Source organism: Monodelphis domestica, chromosome 5 (genome assembly GCF_027887165.1).
Source record: "Monodelphis domestica isolate mMonDom1 chromosome 5, mMonDom1.pri, whole genome shotgun sequence".
Taxonomy (NCBI): domain Eukaryota; kingdom Metazoa; phylum Chordata; class Mammalia; order Didelphimorphia; family Didelphidae; genus Monodelphis; species Monodelphis domestica.
In genome coordinates this window covers 107818777-107840104 of record NC_077231.1, presented here as the reverse complement: position 1 = coordinate 107840104, position 21328 = coordinate 107818777, and the positions used below count along the sequence as shown (strand labels likewise).

At 39.1% G+C, this 21328-nt stretch overlaps 1 protein-coding gene across 3 annotated transcripts in view; it reads right to left on the bottom strand.

The window, feature by feature from the left end:
- ASB13 (ankyrin repeat and SOCS box containing 13) overlaps nucleotides 1-21328 on the bottom strand; it is an 81136-nt gene that overhangs the window by 25661 nt on the left and 34147 nt on the right. For 2 of the 3 annotated variants that reach the window (XM_056799033.1, XM_056799034.1), the window contains one exon: nucleotides 3177-3533. In XM_056799033.1, coding sequence (XP_056655011.1) covers nucleotides 3177-3216 — 40 coding nt within the window. In that variant the 5' untranslated portion in view covers nucleotides 3217-3533. Of the gene's footprint in view, nucleotides 1-3176; nucleotides 3534-10321; nucleotides 10601-21328 lie in introns of those variants that run through there. The other variant, XM_016426002.2, reaches the window with a different exon arrangement.

The window sequence follows — 21328 nt, the reverse complement described above, 5'->3', positions numbered from 1 at the left end:
GGCACAGTGGATAGAGTGATGGACCTGGAGTCAGGAAAAGCCAAGTTGAAATTTGCCCTCAGACTCTGAATGACCTTGGGCAACTCAGTATTTGCCTCAGTTTCCTAAGATGTAAAATGGAGACAATAATTATACCTACCTCCCGGGGTGGTTGTGAGGATGAAATAATACTTCTAAAGTACTTGGCAAACTTTAAAGAGCTATATAAATGTTAGCTTTTATATGGGTGCCAGATGTTATATAGCTGCCCAATCAGCTGAAGCTTTACTGCAGTTGAGAACTGAGTTCTATTGGTCCAGCAGCCTCCACTCCCCCAGGAGCAGGGGATTACAGACATGAACCACTATGTCCAGATAGAATAATGTATTAAATGAAATAACAAACTACATAGCACTAAATATTTTTAAAACATACCCATAAAACCTAAATGAAGATTTCCATCAAGTTGCATAGATGCTATGTGACTTATAAGTAGATTTATAAGATGATAAGACCAGGATGCTGTAGGATAAAACATCATTTATGGGTTTGTTATATGCACTGGTAGAGAGAGGATCTAAATAAATGTGATCCCTGATACATCAAAATGCCAAGAAAGAAAAATGTATCTCATTTACCTCCATATGGCCCAGATGGCTGGTTAACTCTTTTTCTAGCACTGGTTGATAAGGCTAGACGATAGGAATTTCATTGTTTTATTTTTACTGTCACTGACTATAAGGATTGGAAATATCCCTAAACTGGTTCACAGGATGCTATAGAGATATATGGAAAACTTAAAACATTTTAGAAGAAAAAGACTACTACATCCCACACAATTTGAAGATTTGATATAAGAAGTTAATGCTCTTCAACCTGCTCTGAACTGAATTAATCATCTTTCTCCCCCTCCCCCCCCAAAAAAGCCCTCCTGCTAGTAACTTCCATATTATTGCCAAAGGTATCATCTTCCTCCCAGTCAACCATGCTCATAATTTCGGTGTCATCTTCACTCTCTCACCTCCCATAATCAATCATCAAGTCCTACCATCCCCAAATCTCTTGTAATACACCCCATTCTCCCCTCAAATTTCTCTGAGATCTCACCACTTGAACTACAAGAGACCACTGGTGGGTCTCCCCACCTTCAGACTCTCCCCAATTCAGTCTAATCCCCACTCATCTGTCAAAGTGATCTTCCTAAATCACAGGTCTGACCATTCTATTCCCCAATTAATAAACTCCAATGGCTCTGTATCAACCCCAGAACAAAATACAAAATCCTATTTGGCTTTTAAAGCTTTCATAACTCAACCCTTTCCTACCTTTCTAGTATAGTATACACCTTACTCTCTTCCACAGACTCTATGGTCCAGTGGCACTGGAACAAGACTCTCCATCTCTCATCTCTGGGCACCCTAGCTTCTTCTTCTTCTTCTTCTTTTTTTTTTAATTAAAACCCTTACCTTCTGTCTTGGAATCAATACTGAGTATTGGTTCCAAGGCAGAAGAGTGGTAAGGGCTAGGCAACGGGGGTTAAGTGACTTGCCCAGGGTCACATAGCTGGGAAGTGTCTGAGGCCAGATTTGAACCTAGGACCTCCCATCTCTAGGCCTGGCTCTCAATCCACTGAGCTACCCAGCTGCCCCCCACCCTAGCTTCTTTCAAGCCTCAGCTAAAGTCCCAACTTTTGCAAAAAGTCCTTCCCAACACATCTCAATCTCAGTGTCTTCCCTCTGACATTAGCACCAATTTATCCCAAATATATCTTATTTTGCACATAGTTGTTTACATGTCACCTCCTCCTTTAGACTAAAAGCTTTTTGAGGGTTGGGTCTATTTATTGACTATCTTTGTATAACCAGGACTTAACATAGTACCAGGCACATAGTAGGCACTTAATAAAGCCTGTTGACTTAATAAGTGCTTGTTGATTTGGCAATGATTTTTTTCCCCTTAGTTAAATATAGTTTTTCAGTAGAAACTTGGGTTCAGCTGGAGTTACAGTGCTTCAAGGAGAAGGTGCATCAACAAAGTCCCAATGGGAAAGCATGAAACACCCAAGAAGAATAAACTGAACCCTGAACATCAAACCTCATGAGTTCAGAACATTCTTATTCACTCCTTTAATGAGAAAAGGAGAAAATAATAAAAGTGTGACTGAAAGTGAAGATTAAGCATTTAATCCTTTTTATTTAAAAATTACCTTTTTTAAATATTCACTCATAAGTTGTACCAAGAAAAAAATACTTTCTCAGAAGATTACAATATTGATTCAGTAGCAAACGAATGCAGGTGCTTATTAAATAGCAAGCCACGTTTATATAATGTTAAGCCCTTTTTTCACAAGAGCCCACTGAGGTAGGTAATTGTAAGAATTATTTCAAATTTTACAGTGCTGATGGCTGCTCCTTAAGAGGGTAGGAGACTTGCACTTGGTCCCACAGTATTTACAAGATCCAAACTCAGGTCTTCTGACTTCCAGCCACGTCCCCCACACTACACTATTCCTCCTCCTTAAAGAATGAATGCTCCTTTCTCCAAAGAGGTGACTTCTAAAATTATTTGAGGATACAATAAATATTTTTATTGAGCAAAAGTGATTATTTAACAAGCATTTTTTAAGTGTAAGGCATCAGGGGGAGGTAAAGACAAAAACCAAACGACCTCCGGCATTAAGGCGCTTACATTTACTGTAGGAATCAATAATAATAATAGCTAGTATTTGTAAGTGCTATTATGATCTCCATTTTACAGATGAGGAAACTGAGACTGAGAAATTATATTTCAGGATCACATTGACCTATGGTGTGTGGAATAACAACAGCATTTTAAAGAATCCTCTAATTATCCCTTACTTTGCAAATCCTACCCTATTTAGTTCTTCCCTCCCGCCCCGGCAACATCTGGAGCTCAGGTGTGCTACTTATTGTCACCAACAGGCAAAGACGCAGCAGCTCAGCAGGGACCACAATTTCCTCGGATAACGAAGGGAAGGAAAAGTTTTGACCCGGAGGGATAAGACTTGGCAGGTTCATCCTTCGCTGTGCACTGTACAGGTGCAGAAGCCCGAGCGAGCTCTGGCAGCGATCACTGCCCAATCACGCGCTAGCCCCCAGTCCGGAGAAGGGGCTCGCAGCGCTTCCCCACCTAGTCTCTCCTCATCCCCACTCCCTATCCTTCCCCAGCTCACTCACCAATTTCTCCCAAGGCGCTGTCCGCATTTCGCAGATCCATCTTGTCCACCGGGTCTCCTGCCTTCAGTGTTTTCCCTTCGCTGCAGCCCGGTACTTGGGCAGGACCAGAGGGGACTCTCCGCCGACTACGCCGGAGACGAGAGCCGGCAATACAGTAGGCCGATCGCTGACCAATCGCAGAGCTCCGAATCTGGGCGGCATCTCGGGTAAAGGTCGCTCTCGGTGCCCGCTGGGATTTGTAGTTTTCCAATCCTAGACGTGTGCCCTTCCATCTTAACTCTAGGTGAGCAGAGTCTGCAGACCTGGATGAGCCACTGCCTCCTAGCGCTTGTTTCTGACTGGAATTTTGGTGTTTCGCTAGTTGAAGTAAAAGAAGGGAACTATCAATATATGTCCTCAGATAATATGTATCTATAACTGCCATCCATTAATGCATAATCTGGCCAAGAAAGATGGGGGAATGGGTGTTGCTTTGTTAAAAAAAAAAGGGAACATTATATGTTGATATAGATCATATTTACATATAATATATCTTTACATTTTTATAGCATTCTGAAAACTCCTGCAGCTTTTAGTGGAGGAAGAGGAGGTTGACCTCTTTAATTCAATATTCAAAAAGTAATTATTTGCTACCTGCATTGAAACGAGATGCTGTAAATTATTAGGTTTCTTAGACCTTGCAAAGAAAATACCGTTAGGTTTCTGGAACCACATTTAAGAAAGAATATTAACAAACAAGAATTCATCAATAGCAGAATAACCATGGTCTTTTGTAAATATCCGTTCTTATCTCATAGACTTTGGAAGATGCCCAGTTTTAATGCCTGTCATGAGGGAAATGTTTAAAGAACTGGATTTAGTCCTAAGAAGAAAAGACTAAGAGGAGACACAGTGGCTGCCTTCAAGAATTTGGAGGGCTGTCAATGGAGATGTTATACTTAATTCTATGGGGCTCCACAGGACAGAACTAAAACTATGAATAAGTTCAAAAAAAGTAACATTTCCTAATAGTAAAAGACATCTGAAAAAATGAATGAAAAATGACAAAAAAAAAGCTTCAAGAAATAGTTTCCAAGTGATTGATCAATATATACACTTAGTGGTAGTCTCTCGGTGATCGAGAATGACTACTGTCTTTGTGCATTATCATCTATTGATGTACCCTCATGTGGCTTTGGAGTCCAAAGGCTGAGGCGCAGAGTTTGTGGCACATGGGGCATGGGACACCAGTTGTTACGGGAGGTGCAGTTGTGGCCTGGTGTTGGCGTTCAGGCGCAGCGGCAAGACGTCAGCAAGTTCTAGTTGCTTTGGTGTCATGCCAGCCCACTTCAAGTTGGACTTTAGCTGATCCTTGAATCTTTTCTTTGGTCGGCCTTATTTCCTGAGTCCAGCTGACAGTTCACCATAGAATACCTGTCTTGGTATTCGCTGTGGGTCCATGCGGATGACGTGTCCAGACCATCGTAGCTGGGTTTGGAGGACCAGGACTTCGATGCTGGTGGAGTTGGCTCTGTCGAGGACTTCCTGATTGGTGATTCGGTCCTGCCATCGGATCCTCATGATTGACTGGAGGGAGCGTTGGTGGAATTGCTCCAGCTGTTTCATGTGCTTCCGGGACAGTGTCCATGTTTCACAACCGTACAGGAGCGAGCTGAGGACCACTGCATTGTACACTTTGAGCTTCGTCGCAGTGCTTACACCTCTGTGTTGGAGGACTTTGCAGTGCAGCCGCCCGAGTGCCTGGCTGGCCTTTTGGATCCTGGCATTGATCTCGTGGTCTAGGGACCCGTCGTTGGCGATGGTGCTGCCCAGGTACTTGAAAGTGTTGACGTTAGAAAGCTGCGTGCCATCGATTATAATGCACGGCTGGTTAGTTGGCCTCCCTGGTGCAGGTTGGAACAGTACCTCTGTTTTGCTGAGGCTGATAGTCAGGCCAAACAGTTTTGTTGCGGTGGAGAACCTGCCCACAATGGTTTGGAGATGATTTTCTTGGTGGGCCATGAGAGCACAGTCATCTGCAAAGAAAGCTTCCAGGATGAGTCTCTCTGTTGTCTCTGTTTTTGCAGTCAGGCGGCGAAGGTCAAATAGTGAGCCATCCAGTCGGTATTTGATATAGACGCCCAGGTCTAGATCCATCACAGCATGTCATAATACTTGGGTGAAAAATAGGTTGAATAATACCGGAGCGAGGACACAGCCTTGTTTCACGCCATTGGAGATGTTGAAGGGATCGAAAGTGTCTCCACCAGATAGGACTTCCCCTGTCATGTCAACATGAAAGAGCTGGATCAGTTTGACGAATTTTGCTGGGCAACTGAGCTTGCTGAGGATCACCCACAATGCGTCCCTGTTCACTGTGTCGAATGACTTTGTCAGGTCTATGAAGACAATGTAGAGACTCGGCTTCTGCTCAAGGCATTTTTCCTGCATTTGCCTCACTGTGAAGACCATGTCGATGGTGCTGCAATCTGGTTGGAAGCCACATTGTGATTCAGGCAGGTTCTGCTCTGAAACAGATGACAGGAGTCTGTTGAGTATAACATGCGCGAGGATCTTTCTGGCAGTGGAGAGTAGTGAGATGCCTCTGTAGTTGTCACAGGCTGCTTGTGAGCCTTTGTTCTTGTATAGGGCTACAATGGAGGCATCTCTGAGTTCTGGGGGCATGTCTTCCTCTTCCCATATGCTGGTCAGCACTATATGGAATGCCTGGAGCGCCTTTCCATTTAAGGCCTTGTACACCTCGGTTGGGATCCCGTCTTTACCGGGTGCCTTGCCTGCACTCATTTGTTTAATGGCTTTTTAGACTTCCTCTATTGAAGGAGGGACATCAAGTTGTTCAATGGAGCAGTTTTGGGGGATCTGGTCAAGGGCGCTTTGGTGGACTGAAGAGGGTGGGTTGAGAAGCTGACTGAAGTGTTCGTTCCACCTGTTGCTGATGCCTTTTTTATCTTTTATGAGAGTGTCACCGTCAGAGGATAGCAAGGGATTGGTGGTGGGTTTTAATGGCCCATAGACAGTCTTGAGGGCACCGAAAAATTGTTTGTAGTTTTTTGTATCAGCAAAGTGCTGGATTTCTTCTGCCTTTTTTTCCCACCATCGGTCTTGCATCTTCCTGATCTCATACTGTGCCGTGGCTTGGAGAGACTTGAATCTGTCCTTTTTAGGAGCAGAGTTTGGGTTATTTTGCCACTCCATAAAGGCTTTGTCCTTTGTTCTTTGTGTAAGTGTATATATTGATCAATATATACACTTACACAAATATATAACATATATATAATATTTTGGAGTGTTTATTGCTGGAAGCATGGGGCAGAGAAGATGTGCTATGATGGCAATCCATTAAAACAGATAAGTACTGTGTCATGTTAACAAATATTAATAGGTGACCACTGGCAGACCTAGAAAGAAGAATTCTGAAAATAGGGCGAATAGATCTTCCCTTGGGTTCCTGTGAGGGATGATGATGGGTTAGCCCTTCTCCATCCTGGCAGCATGGTGGTTGTGAGCATATAGGACAGCTTATAGAGATGGTTAGCTTAGGCAAACCCCAGTCTGGTGGCCGGGAGCTGCCTTTGTTGTTGTTGTTGTTGTTGTTGCCCATTCCCTGAGCATGTGTGTTTAAACAGGGACCCAAAGATAGATAGACCTTCCATAAATTCAAGAAATCTACAAGTCCTGGGTCCCTTCATTGGGACTGACTAGCAGCAGTAGGAATGCTATTCAACCATGCATCACTTAGAGAAGATAATTATGGACAGGAGGAAAAGCCTCAAGTCCTAATTCTACTTAGATCAACACTATTTCAGACTTCAGAAATAATCCAGAACTGAAGTGAAATAGGAAATGATGTTTCAACAGAACCCCCACATTTCTCAGTGTTTTGCTGTTTAAGTTCCAACCTATTGGTAGCTTTTATAGGCTGCTGCTTATTTAAGACTTGTAAATGTGTGTGATCATTAATCTCTTATATTAAGCATTTTTTCTGTGAAAGAAATAACTTTTCTATGCCTGAATTACATCGTATGTTGAAAATTATTCCACTCTCCCCTTCTCATGGAGAACTTGGACATGAATCAGACTTTAAATTTCAAGAGTTTTTCCTTAGAATTCCAGAACAGGGCATAAAGAGAGACTTTGAGAAAAATGCTTTTATTCTTTTCTCCAAGACTTATAACAAAGAATGCTATCTAAAGAAAGAACTGTTTGAGTGGAGATGCAGATCAAAGCACATGATTTTTCACTTTAGTTTATTTATTTCTAGTTTAAATTTTAGTTTAGTTTATTTGGGTTTTATTTGGGGGCTTTTAAAAAATTCTTTTACAAAATGAACCATATGAGAATGTGTTTTGCATGGTAATACATGTATAAAAGATCGAATTGTTTGTCAGTTCTGGGAAAAAGGAGGGATGGGAGGGAGTGATACAGTTTAGATCATGTAACTGGAAAACTTATGTAGAAATGTATTACATGTAACTGATAAAAAAAAAAAACCTTTTTTTATTAATAAAAAAACCCTAGGTTCCCTCAAGACTGAACCTGGTGGGCAATGAACTGAGAGGGGTCTCTTCTTTTTTTTTTAAACCCTTACCTTCTGTCTTGGAGCCAATACTCTGCTCCAAGACAGAAGAGTGGTAAGGGGAGGCAATGGGGGTCAAGTGACTTGCCCAGGGTCACACATCTGGGAAGTGTCTGAAGTCATATTTGAACCTAGGACCTCCTGTCTCTAGGCCTGGCTCTCAATCCACTGAGCTACCCAGCTACCCAGCTGCCCGTGAGAGGGGTCTCTTCTTAAAGAGGGAAAGAAGGTTTTACAAAGTCTTCTGGGCCCAACAGCAGATAATGGATTGTTGAATTCTTTGTGTTTCTAACTGCAATTCCTATACAGTGCCTGGTAATTTAGTAAGTAAATGCTCACCAACTGATGGATTGATTGAGAATACCTAGTTCTCCATTCTAGAGAACAATTTAGAATTATGCCCAAAGGACTATAAAACTGTGCATGCCCTTTGACCTACCAATACTACTACTAGTTCTGAACCCTTAAGAGATCAAAGAAACAGGACCTATGGATAAAAAATTATTTATAGGAGTTTTTTGAGGTGACAAAGATTTGGAAATTAAGAGATGCTCTTCAATTGAGGAATGGCTGAACAAGTTGTGACATATGATTAGATGGAATACTATCATACTACAAGAAATATGAGTAGGATGGTTTCAGAAAAGCCTGGGAAAACTTATATGAACTCATGCAAAGCTAAATGAACAGATTAAGTTAAGGATGATCATCTGTGAAAGATTTAGCTACTCTGATAGCAATGATCTAAGACAATTATGAAGGACTCATGATGAAAAATGCTATCTACCTCCAGAGAAAGAACTAATGGAGTCTGCATGCAATTTGAAACAAAGTATATTTCACCTTAATTTTTTTTAATTCTATTCCACAAAATGACCAACATGGAAAAATGTTTTATATTATTAAGTATGTAAAATCTATATCAGATTGTTTACCATCTCAGGGATGGGGAAAAGAAAGGAGGAAGGAGGAGGATTTGGTTAAAAATTTTTAAAAATGAAAGTTAAAATAATTTTTATATGTAATTGAGGGAAAAATTAAACAAAACATTTTTTAGCCCAGACTGACTTCACCTTCTCTAAACTGCAATTTTATGATGGTGTAGTAGTTCTCGTCTCCTTCCTGGAAAGAGGGATGGAGATGTTGGTTGAGATATTCTCTACCTTGGTTCTTAAGGTCATAATATGAAATCTACTCCAATTAATATTCGCACACAAATTACAGAATCTAATTTAATATACAATCACATATCTAATTGCAAAATAAACATAGCCATTTTAAAATGCCCTAATTAGATTTGTACTTAACTTTAATTTATAAAATTTTAATTTGTAAAATTACCAAGTTTCTACTTAGGTGTACGCTTCTAATAAAACTTATTTACTTTTTAGTTATTCTCTAATTTATATAAACATTTTTCTTTTTTGTGAACCAGAACAGAGTGCCTAATTGACACAACCATTCAAATTGCAACCTTATTTCTTAAAATTTTCTACTATGTTCAAACTAGCTTTAGTTCTCTTTTCTTTGAAATTACCTTTCCCCTGAACTAAAACAATAAATGTTACTTTCCAGAGGAAGAGTGATAAAAGGTTCATGTAACATACATAGTGATAGTTTTAATATAACCCAAATAGAATATTTCAGCATTTATAAAAACATTTAAACCACAATTTGGAAATTCACAATATGGAACTTAAATTTTTGTCACAAACAGTTCCTAATTAGTCAGTGATGTCATAAAATATACAGCTTATGGGAGAAGATTCCCTTTCTTCTTATCTTTCTTTCTGCACTCTCAGAACTTGTCAAGAGCTTAGGAACGTAGAGAAAAAGAAACTGTCTTTCTGAAGACTTAGAGAGCTCCTCAGAAAGGCTTTAATTCCTTTTTCACCAGAAGAAGTTAGTTGAGAAGACACAGAGAAATACAGAGAAACATTTTCCAGACAGGTTTTTCTTTCTTAATTCTCTGTGCACAATTTTCTAAAAGCAAGCTCAATAAAATAAGAGATTATCACCAAAATAGTCAGAAAGACAATAAGCACCAGTGATGAAGCTTTGTAAAAAAAAAAAAGGAGTGTGCACTGGTGAAAAGTTCCTTCTGTGATATGGAAATCACTTTAAAAGACTGATATATATTAATTTAAGGTCACCAAGGAATTCAGCTATGTAATTCCTAAATGAAAACTCAAGTCAGCAGTCAACCTTTTATGGAGTTTTTAATTACAAACAGTAGGAAGAAAGGTATTAGTGAGAGAGAGAGAGAGAGAGAGAGAGAGAGTCAAAGAGAGAGAGAGAGAGACAGAGAGAGAGAGACAGAGAGAGAGAGAGAGAGGAGAGAAGGGAATAGGGCTTAAATACCCACTCTGCTTAGGCTGGGCCAAAGGCCCAAGGCCTTGGATAGACGAGATAAAGAAAAGAGATCAGTCCCTATCACTCATGTGACCAAAATGGAGAAACAGTCTGAGGGCCTCCACTCCAAGCACCAGGCTCCAACCACATCCTCTCCTTCACACAGGAAGTCCCCAGAACTCCTCAGCTGTCTTCTACCTCACTTCCTGTGTCTCACCTGTGCCAATGGTGGCTCTAGCTTCACCCAGGACTGTCCAGAGGTCTGTCCCCTTTGCACAAGTCTGTTGAAGGCCATATTCTCAAATAATTAAATCTTGAGCTTTGCTGCAGCCCTTCCTAAATCCTGTTACCCTGAGTAGGGTGGAGATTGTAGTTTCCAAGACCTGATTCTGTCATTCCAAGTATCTCTATTGTTACTGATCAGGAAATAGCCAAATCCCATCCTCTAAAGAATGGTTTGAACAGGGTTGAGTAGTTTTGAAATTCACACTTCTAAGGCCAAATATGGGACCCTTTGAGATTCTGATATATTATAGACCAATTTGAGTGAGGGTGTCCCTAGATGATGAGTAGAAAGACTTCCCTTGTCATTCAGATTAATCTTTTTGAACTCTATTTTTAATTACCCCTTTTTAGATGGGAAGAATCCACTACCATTTTTTTGGTCACTTGCCAATTATGGTTATTTGTAACTGCTGGTCATACCACTAGCTAATAATGGTTCTTGTGATATGGAGCTTCCCAATGCTAGCAACAAGATGGAAGGAGTTGTTGCTAACCCTGCATTCCAGATTTTCATCCAATCAGGTTGTTTTCCATCATTTATGATGTGTCAGGCTTTGTAGCCAATCATAGTATTTTGCTTCTGTGATGTTTCCTGATCTTTGTTCTTTTATAGTTCCCAAAACTATATGAAGTGAAGTAAGCCCTACTACATGGTTTTGGGGCTGACTAAGAAGTAGAACATCCTCTTTTATTGGTAATTGCAAACCTTACTAATAAATTGAATGTTCTCAGAACTCTGTGCCTCAATTTGCCTTAATTTCTATTGTGACAGTAATAAGTTTCTCTGAAAAAGGTCTTATATTTAAGATATATAAGGAATTTATTCAAATATAGAAAACTAAGAACCATTCCCCCAAAGAGAAATGGCCCAAGGATATGAACAACCAGTTTTCAAAAGAAGAAAAATAAGCTATCAATCATTTGAATAAAAAAAACTCCAACTCACTAATAATTAGAGAAATTCAAATTAAGGCAACTCTGAAATTCTACCTCATACCTATCAAACTGGAGGAAATGACAAAAGAAGGAAATGACAAACGTTAGGAATGATTTGGGAAAGCAGGTGCACTTGTGTACCATTAAAGGAGCTATGAATTGGTCCTGTCATTCTGGCAAAACAATTTGGAACTATGCCCAGAAGCTACCAAATTTTGTCCTAGCTATAGTATTGACCATTAGGCCTATAGTCCTCCCCCACCCAGATACATCCCTCCAAAGAAATCAAAGAGCATGTGAAAAGATCTATAAAAACATTTCTAGCAATTTGGGGGTTTTTTGGTGGTAACCAAAAATTGAAAATTAAAGGTGATGTGATCCTATTTGGGAATAGTTAAATTGTGGTATATGAATGTAATTGTAGATTATTGTGGTATAAGAAATGACAAAATGGATAATTTAACAGGAAACTTGGAAGACTTCTATGGACTGATACAGCTCAAAGTGAGCAGAACTGTAATGATGACAATATTATAGAGAAAAACAACTCTGAAAGACTTTTAAAACTCTGAACAATACAATGGCAAACCATGAGTCCAAAAGAATGAAAAAGAAATATGCCGCCCACCTCTTGACAGAGAGATGATTAACTTAAAATGTGGAAACTAACATTTTTGGATACTGATAATATAGGAATTAATTTTGCTGAAATTTGCATCTATGTGTTTGGGTACTTTTTTCTTTTTAATTAGCTCAATGGTAGTAGGAATCGGAAGGATAGGTTAGCTTTTTATTTTTTAACTCTTACTTTCTGTCTTCAAAACAATAGTATGTATTGGTTCCAAGGCATCTTGAGTATGTGAGCCTGACCTCTTGGCTGTTTTCTTCTGCTTTTTGTTTCTTCAATGAGTATAGTCCAATGACCAGTGATACAGAGAAATGGAGGACTCAACCTGATTTAGTGATTCAATTTAGGATTAGAACAAAAAGAGAAATTTATAAAACATCTGACTTTCTGTATTAATTTTTGCAGTTAGGTGACAGTTCAAGTCTTAAAAAAATTAAACCTGAAACAATTAAATTTCAAGGACAATTCCAATATCTTTTAAGGAAAAATTAACCCATCCATCATGGGTTAAATGTTTCTCTAATGACACACAAGATCCTAAAGATTTTCCACAGGATGTTTCACCACTTAAATGGGCCTGGACAACCCTAGCCTTAAATGCAAGAAGACTAGAACAAGCATAGTCAGTCAGCCAATAAACATTTATTAAGAACCTGTTATTTGCCAGAGATTGTGTTAATTGCTAAGGACACAAGAAAGACAAGAGATAGTCTCTGTTCTCAAAGAAGCTCACAGCCAGTAAGGAAAGATAAAGAAAAGAAAAAATGACAACAGGCAATGTAAACAGCCTTCTGAAGAAGTAACAGAATATGCAGGGGAATCAGACCAAAAAAAACAAGGCTGTTTGGAAGGACCAAGTTGCTATAAAATGAAGATAATAATTGCTCTTATCTCCCAGGTTTGATGTGAGGACATAATGAGATATTTGTAAATGGGACCTTTTGCTTCCTGAAACTCATCATGACCAAAAATATTTTTCCTTTTGAAGGGAGGCCTTTGTTATCCTTTTTCTTTCTCCCCACTGCCAGAAAGCTAAGTCCCTCCCAACAACTCCACCTCTTGGTTCTCCAAGCCAAGCCCTTCCTAGAAAGAAATTGTGCCAATGGGAATGGAGTCCTTATCAATTCCATATTACCAGCAAAACCAGGAGGTAGAGCAGTAAAGATTGTAATGATGGGGAGCAGGGGAAAAAAAAAAAGAACCATTGGGATAGCTCTACAGAGATTGAGGCAGAAAAGGCAGTTGGAAACTGAACAAGGACTTCTGGGAAATTCTCCTGAGGGACTGGGTCTGGAGTTCGTGACACAGAAGGGAGTGGGGCCATTTTCAAGACACCTTTGGGAATTTCTGACACTGACAGAAATCTTAACATTGAGGGTTCCTGTTTAAAACATTGCTGGTTCCTGTCAAGAAACCTAATTTCTTCAAAGACTTTCATTCCATGAACTATTAAGATACTGGATTCAAATAGGTGAGCAGTGTTCTCCCCTTTTCCTACCTCTCCCCTGTCTATGAGAAAACCTTGTACTTCAGTAATTAGTTTTATCTAGAAAGAGATTTATGGGGTCAAGATGGCGGCTTAGAGAAAGCTAAAGTTCAGATCTCCGGAAAACCCTTCCCAACCAATCTCAAACTATAAGCTCCTAAGGCGCCAAAATTCAAACCGATCAATAGCATAGACCCTGGGAATCCTCCTCCTGGACCTGGACCTGGATCAAAAGGTACGGCCCCCCCTCAAAAGCCAGAACCCGAGATCACTCGGACCTAAGGGGTAGGAGCGCAGAGTCCAAGGCTCCGGGAAGCCGCGACCCCTCCCCCCTCAGAGAGCAGGGTCGTCTGAAACAACAGCAAACCTCAGGGCGGGCAAGACAGCCTCACCAGCTGGATCCTGCTATCCAAGTCTCAGTGAAAGTCACAGCCCTCAGAGTTCCGGGAAGCCCCGGCCCATCCCCCCCCCCCCCCTGCAGAGAGCAGGGTCCTCTGAAACAAAAGCAACCCTCAGGGCCAACAAAACAGCCTCACGGCCAGCTATTCTGAAGGCAACTTCCGGAAAGCAACCCGACCCAGTCCAGTAGGGGGCACCTTAGCAGCAGGGAAACAGAGAGAGCGGGGGGGGGGGGGGGGAGAGTGTGGCCCCCTGGTCCTTCCATTCCAGTTCCAGTGAAAGTCATTGCCTTAAGGCATACTCAGTTTAACCCAGGGAAAGCTCATAGAACCCACAATCTGCCCAGGACTAAAGCCTCTGAACACCAGACAGAGATAAGAAAAGCTAATCCTCCCCATTCAGAGATGGCAAACTCCACAGAAGCACAGAAGCCCCAAAATCCCAAGAAAAATAAGAAGAAAGGGGCGACTTTGGACACATTCTATGGAGCCAAAATACAAAATACAGAGGAGATAGAAGACAATACACAAGAAAATGCTCCGAAACCTTCCAAAGGAAATGGAAACTCTCCACAAACCCATGAAGAATTTGAATCTGAAATGATCAAAAAGATGGAAGCCTTCTGGGAGGAAAAGTGGGAAATAATGCAAAAGATCACGCATCTACAAAACCGGTGTGACCAAACTGAAAATTAACTACTCCAACATCTATAAAGATTGGAGAAAGAGACTCTTGGATTCACTGCTCACATGTGAAGAAAGCATCTTCTGCTGAGACTGATTGACTCTATCCTATCATATGAATTGTGACTCTATCTTATCATATGAATTGGAGATAATAATCCATAGACAAATGGATGGTTTTTTTCCAAGAATATATTGAATTACTGATTTTTTTCTTATTTTTTCTTATTTCTTTTCCTTTATTTTATGATCAGAATATTTGATTTTTTTTTCATTTTTTGTACTGAAGGTACACATAATTAATATTAATATTATTTTTCCCTGCAGTAATACAAGTTAATATATATACTCTTGCTATAATAGCAATATATGCCTAAAAGCTTTAAACTATGGGAACCTGCCATTTATTGATAAAATATTATAGGACTGTGATTAATGTTTGTGTCTGATTCCAGGAAAAGGGATAAAAACAAGGAGCACTGACTAAACCTGAATAGTGCCAATAGAGCACACAAGAAATATTAAAGTGAGACTCAAGGTTGCGACGCTTAACTTATGTTTAAGTCGTAGGACTTCCTTGTATCTACACTCTTTTCGAAATACTCAAACAAGTACAAAGCTTGACTATCATGCTGGCTCCCTATATCCCTGAGGAAAAAATCAGACAAGGGAATGACATTTCCCCATCAAAATAGAATTCTAATTCTTTTCTTCTTACATTATGGCAACTTCCTGTAGTCTTGGCTACAAATGGCTAAGTGAAATATTACTGCATTCTGTCCTACATACTTGTGAGATAGAAATTACTTTAAACTGGACCTATACAAGGTCTATTTTGAATTTTTCTTATGTTTTTGATTATTTTTCTATTCTTTTGATAATTGACACATACACCCCCATAACTGAACATTGAATTCTGAGCTAAATTTGATATTTTTTTTTAAATACTTACTTCAGGGGGGATTGTATTTCAATTTAAAATCTAAGAATTTTTGAATTTTTTTTTGTTTGAGATTGTATTTTTATAAAAATCCAAGAATTTTGTTTAAGATTTTACTTTTATAAAAAAATTCAAAGATTTTGATTTTGTTCAAGAAAAGATCTTCAAGAAAGAAGCTTGAAACTTTTATATCCAGAGAATGAACTGTTACAGAAAGATGCCGAAAACCTACACTTCATCAAGAAGATCAAGAATGAACTTTGGATGTGATTGATTGGACTGAACTTTTGATTGAACATTTATTGTAACTGTACACATTTATGCCAAAAGGGACTGCCCCTAATTTGGCTTTCTGTCAATGCGCCTAGCAAACATTGGTTTTGCTTTCTTTTCTTTTCTATTTCCTCTCTCACTATTCTAATTTCTCTTAGAAAATTGAATATTGTGTATATCTTTAGTTAGAAGTGAATTTAGAACTACAAAATGATTATGTTAAATGATCAATGGGGAGACTAGTCTCCCAATGATCATCAGGGGGGATTATAAACCTCAAAATTTCTTAGACTTATAAATGTTGGAAATTTCACCATTGGGAAATTTCATACTTGAAAAATTTCCTATTGATAGTGGGTCTTGGCTATTGGAATGTGAACCCCATTGGCATGAGAGTTTCCCGCTCCTCCCTTCTTAAGATTACTTTAGGACAGAAACCTTTTGCTGAACAATGGAAAGGACTTTGACCTATGCTTAAGCATAGAACAGGAATTTCTTTGAGTCATGATTGATTTTAGAATTGATACAATGGAGATACTTGGAATCAATCTCCACCCTACTCAGTCCTAACAGGATTGAGTAAGGGCTGCAGCATAGATCAAAATTTAATTATTCCAATCTCTACCCTACTCAGGTTAACAGGATTTAGAAAGGGCTGTAGCAAAGGATCAAAGATTTAATTATTTGAAAATATGACCTTCAACAGACATGTGCAAAGCCAGAGACCTCTGGGCGGTCCTGGGTTAAGCTAGAGCCTCCATTGGCACAGGGAAATTGATGGACAGGTGATTGGTAGATGTGAGGACTGAGGGGAGGGAACTTGGATGGTTTCCTTAAGGATAGGGGTCTCTGAAGACTCGAGGGGGGGAGGTGGTTGAGGAGTTTGTCGGAGTGGTTGCGGTGTGCTCTGAGAAGCTTGCGCTGAAGGAAGCTGAAGGTGGGGGCCCCGGAGACTGTTTCTCCATTTTTGGTCACGTGAGTAATAGGGATTGATCTCCTTTCATTGCCCCAGCTATCTAAGGGCTTGGGCCTTTTGGCCCAGCCTAAACAGTAGGGGTATTTAAGCCCTATTCCTTTCTCTCCCCTTTCTCTCTCCCTCTATCTCTCTATCTCTAATTCCTTTCTTCCTCCTGTTTGTAATTAAAACTCCATAAAAGGTTGAAGGCTGACTTGAGTTTTCATTAAGGAATTACATAGCTGAATTCCTTGGCGACCTTAAATTAATATATATCAGTCTTTTAAAAGTGATTTCCTTGTCACACTCTCTTCTATAAGGACTACATTTCTATTAATCTATGTATACTAACATGTGGGGAAAATGTAATGTATAAATAGGGGGTAAAGAAAGACCAAATAGAATAATCTTTTTCACACAAAGATTCACATGGGAAGGGGAGAGGAAGAAAACTCCTATAAGAAGGAGACGAAGAGAGGGTTTTTTACTTAAACCTTAATCTCAGGGAAATCAACTCTGAGAGGGAAAAACATCCAGATCCATTGGGATCTTGAATTCTATCTTACCCAACAAGGGTAGGGAGAAGGGAAAACCAAGGGGGGGAGGGGGAGAGGGAAAACAAAAAGGGAGGGAAAGACAGGGGGGAGGGGGAGGGAACAAAAAGGGAGGGACTAAAAAGGGAAACATCAAGGGAGGGGACAAGGGGGACTGATTCAAATTGAGTAAATCACTGGACTAAAAGGTAGAGCCGAAGAAGAAAAGGTTAGAATTAGGGAAGGATATCAAAATGCCAGGGAGTCCACAAATGACAATCATAACTTTAAACGTGAATGGGATGAACTCACCCATAAAACGTAGATGAATAGCAGAATGGATTAGAATCCAAAACCCTACTATATGTTGTCTTCAAGAAACACACATGAGGCGGGTTGACACCCACAAGGTCAGAATTAAAGGATGGAGTAAGACCTTCTGGGCCTCAACTGACAGAAAGAAGGCAGGAGTGGTAATCATGATATCTGATAAAGCCAAAGCAAAAATAGACCTGATCAAAAGGGATAGGGAAGGTAATTATATTTTGTTAAAAGGGACTTTAGACAATGAGAAAATATCATTAATCAACATGTATGCACCAAATAATATAGCACCCAAATTTCTAATGGAGAAACTAGGAGAATTGAAGGAAGAAATAGACAGTAAAACCATATTAGTGGGAGACTTAAACCAACCATTATCAAATTTAGATAAATCAAATCAAAAAATAAATAAGAAAGAAGTAAAAGAAGTGAATGAAATTTTAGAAAAATTAGAATTAATAGACATATGGAGAAAAATAAATAGGGATAAAAAGGAATACACCTTCTTCTCAGCACCACATGGCACATTCACAAAAATTGACCATACATTAGGTCACAGAAACAGAGCACACAAATGCAGAAAAGCAGAAATAATAAATGCAGCCTTCTCAGATCACAAGGCAATAAAAATAATGATTAGTGATGGTACATGGAAAACCAAATCTAAAACCAATTGGAAACTAAACAATATGATACTCCAAAATCATTTAGCTAAAGAAGAAATCATAGAAACAATAATTTCATCGAGGAAAATGACAATGGCGAGACATCCTTTCAAACCTTTTGGGATGCAGCCAAAGTGGTAATCAGAGGTAAATTCATATCCCTGAATGCTTATATTAACAAACAAGGGAGAGCAGAGATCAATCAATTGGAAATGCAAATGAAAAAACTCGAAAGCGATCAAATTAAAAACCCCCAGCAGAAAACCAAACTAGAAATCCTAAAAATTAAGGGAGAAATTAATAAAATCGAAAGTGATAGAACTATTGATTTAATTAATAAGACAAGAAGCTGGTACTTTGAAAAAACAAACAAAATAGACAAAGTACTGGTCAATCTAATTAAAAAAAGGAAGGAAGAAAAGCAAATTAACAGCATTAAAGATGAAAAGGGGGACAGCACCTCCGATGAAGAAGAAATTAAGGCAATCATTAGAAATTACTTTGCCCAATTATATGGCAATAAATACACCAATTTAGGGGATATGGATGAATATATACAAAAATACAAACTGCCTAGACTAACAGAAGAGGAAATAGAATTCTTAAATAATCCCATATCAGAAAATGAAATCCAACAGGTCATCAAAGAACTTCCTAAGAAAAAATCCCCAGGGCCTGATGGATTCACCAGTGAATTCTATCAAACATTCAGAGAACAGTTAATCCCAATACTCTACAAGCTATTTGACATAATAAGCAAAGAGGGAGTTCTACCAAACTCCTTTTACGACACAAACATGGTACTGATTCCAAAACCAGGCAGGTCAAAAACAGAGAAAGAAAACTATAGACGAATCTCCCTAATGAATATAGATGCAAAAATCTTAAATAGGATACTAGCAAAAAGACTCCAGCAAGTGATCAGAAGGATCATTCACCATGATCAAGTAGGATTTATACCAGGGATGCAGGGCTGGTTCAATATTAGGAAAACCATCCACATAATTGACCACATCAACAAGCAAACCAGCAAGAACCACATGATTATCTCAATAGACGCAGAAAAATCATTTGATAAAATACAACACCCATTCCTATTAAAAACACTAGAAAGCATAGGAATAGAAGGGTCGTTCCTTAAAATAATAAACAGTATATATCTAAAACCATCAGCTAATATCATCTGCAATGGGGATAAACTAGACACATTCCCAATAAGATCAGGAGTGAAACAAGGATGCCCGTTATCACCTCTACTATTTGACATTGTACTAGAAACACTAGCAGTAGCAATTAGAGAAGAAAAAGAAATTGAAGGCATCAAAATAGGCAAGGAGGAGACCAAGTTATCACTCTTTGCAGATGACATGATGGTCTACTTAAAGAATCCTAGAGATTCAACCAAAAAGCTAATTGAAATAATCAACAACTTTAGCAAAGTTGCAGGATACAAAATAAACCCACATAAATCATCAGCTTTTCTATATATCTCCAACACAGCTCAGCAGCAAGAACTGGAAAGAGAAATCCCATTCAAACTCACCTTAGAGAAAATAAAATACCTAGGAATCTACCTCCCGAGACAAACACAGGAACTATATGAACACAACTACAAAACACTCGCCACACAACTAAAACTAGACTTGAGCAATTGGAAAAACATTGACTGTTCATGGATAGGATGAGCCAATATAATAAAAATGACCATCCTACCCAAACTTATTTATCTATTTAGTGCCATACCCATTGAATTACCAAAATACTTCTTCACTGATTTAGAAAAAACCATAAAAAAGTTCATTTGGAAGAACAAGGGATCAAGGATATCCAGGGAAATAATGAAAAAAAAACACATATGATGGGGGCCTTGCAGTCCCTGACCTTAAACTATATTACAAAGCAGCAGTCATCAAAACAATTTGGTACTGGCTAAGAAACAGAAAGGAAGATCAGTGGAATAGACTGGGGGAAAGCGACCTCAGCAAGACAGTATACGATAAACCCAAAGATCCTAGCTTTTGGGACAAAAATCCACTATTTGATAAAAACTGTTGGGAAAATTGGAAGACAGTGTGGGAGAGACTAGGAATAGATCAACACCTCACACCCTACCCCAGGATAAATTCAAAATGGGTGAGTGACTTAAACATAAAGAAGGAAACCATAAGTAAATTGGGTAAACACAGAATAGTATACATGTCAGACCTTTGGGAGGGGAAAGACTTTAAAACCTAGCAAGACATAGAAAGAATCACAAAATGTAAAATAAATAATTTTGACTACATCAAACTAAAAAGCTTTTGTACAAACAAAACCAATGTAACTAAAATCAGAAGGGAAACAACAAACTGGGAAAAAATCTTCATAAAAACCTCTGACAAAGGTTTAATTACTCAAATTTATAAAGAGCTAAATCAACTGTACAAAAAATCAAGCCATTCTCCAATTGATAAATGGGCAAGGGACATGGATAGGCAGTTCTCAGATAAATCAAAACTATTAATAAGCACATGAAGAAGTGTTCTAAATCTCTTATAATCAGAGAGATGCAAATAAAAACAACTCTGAGGTATCACCTCACACCAAGCAGATTGGCTAACATAACAGCAAAGGAAAGTAATGAATGCTGGAGGGGATGTGGCAAAGTAGGGACATTAATTCATTGCTGGTGGAGTTGTGAATTGATCCAACCATTCTGGAGGGCAATTTGGAACTATGACCAAAGGGTGACAAAAGAATATGTACCCTTTGATCCAGCCATAGCACTGCTGGGTCTGTACCCCAAAGAGATAATGGACAAAAAGACTTGTACAAAAATATTCATAGCTGCGCTCTTTGTGGTGGCCAAAAACTGGAAAACGAGGGGATGCCCATCAATTGGGGAATGGCTGAACAAACTGTGGTATATGTTGGTGATGGAGTACTATTGTGCTAAAAGGAATAATAAAGTGGAGAAGTTCCATGGAGACTGGAACAACCTCCAGGAAGTGATGCAGAGCGAGAGGAGCAGAACCAGGAGAACATTGTACACAGAGACTAATACACTGTGGTATAATCGAACGTAATGGACTTCTCCATTAGTGGCGGTGTAATGTCCCTGAACAACTTGCAGGGATC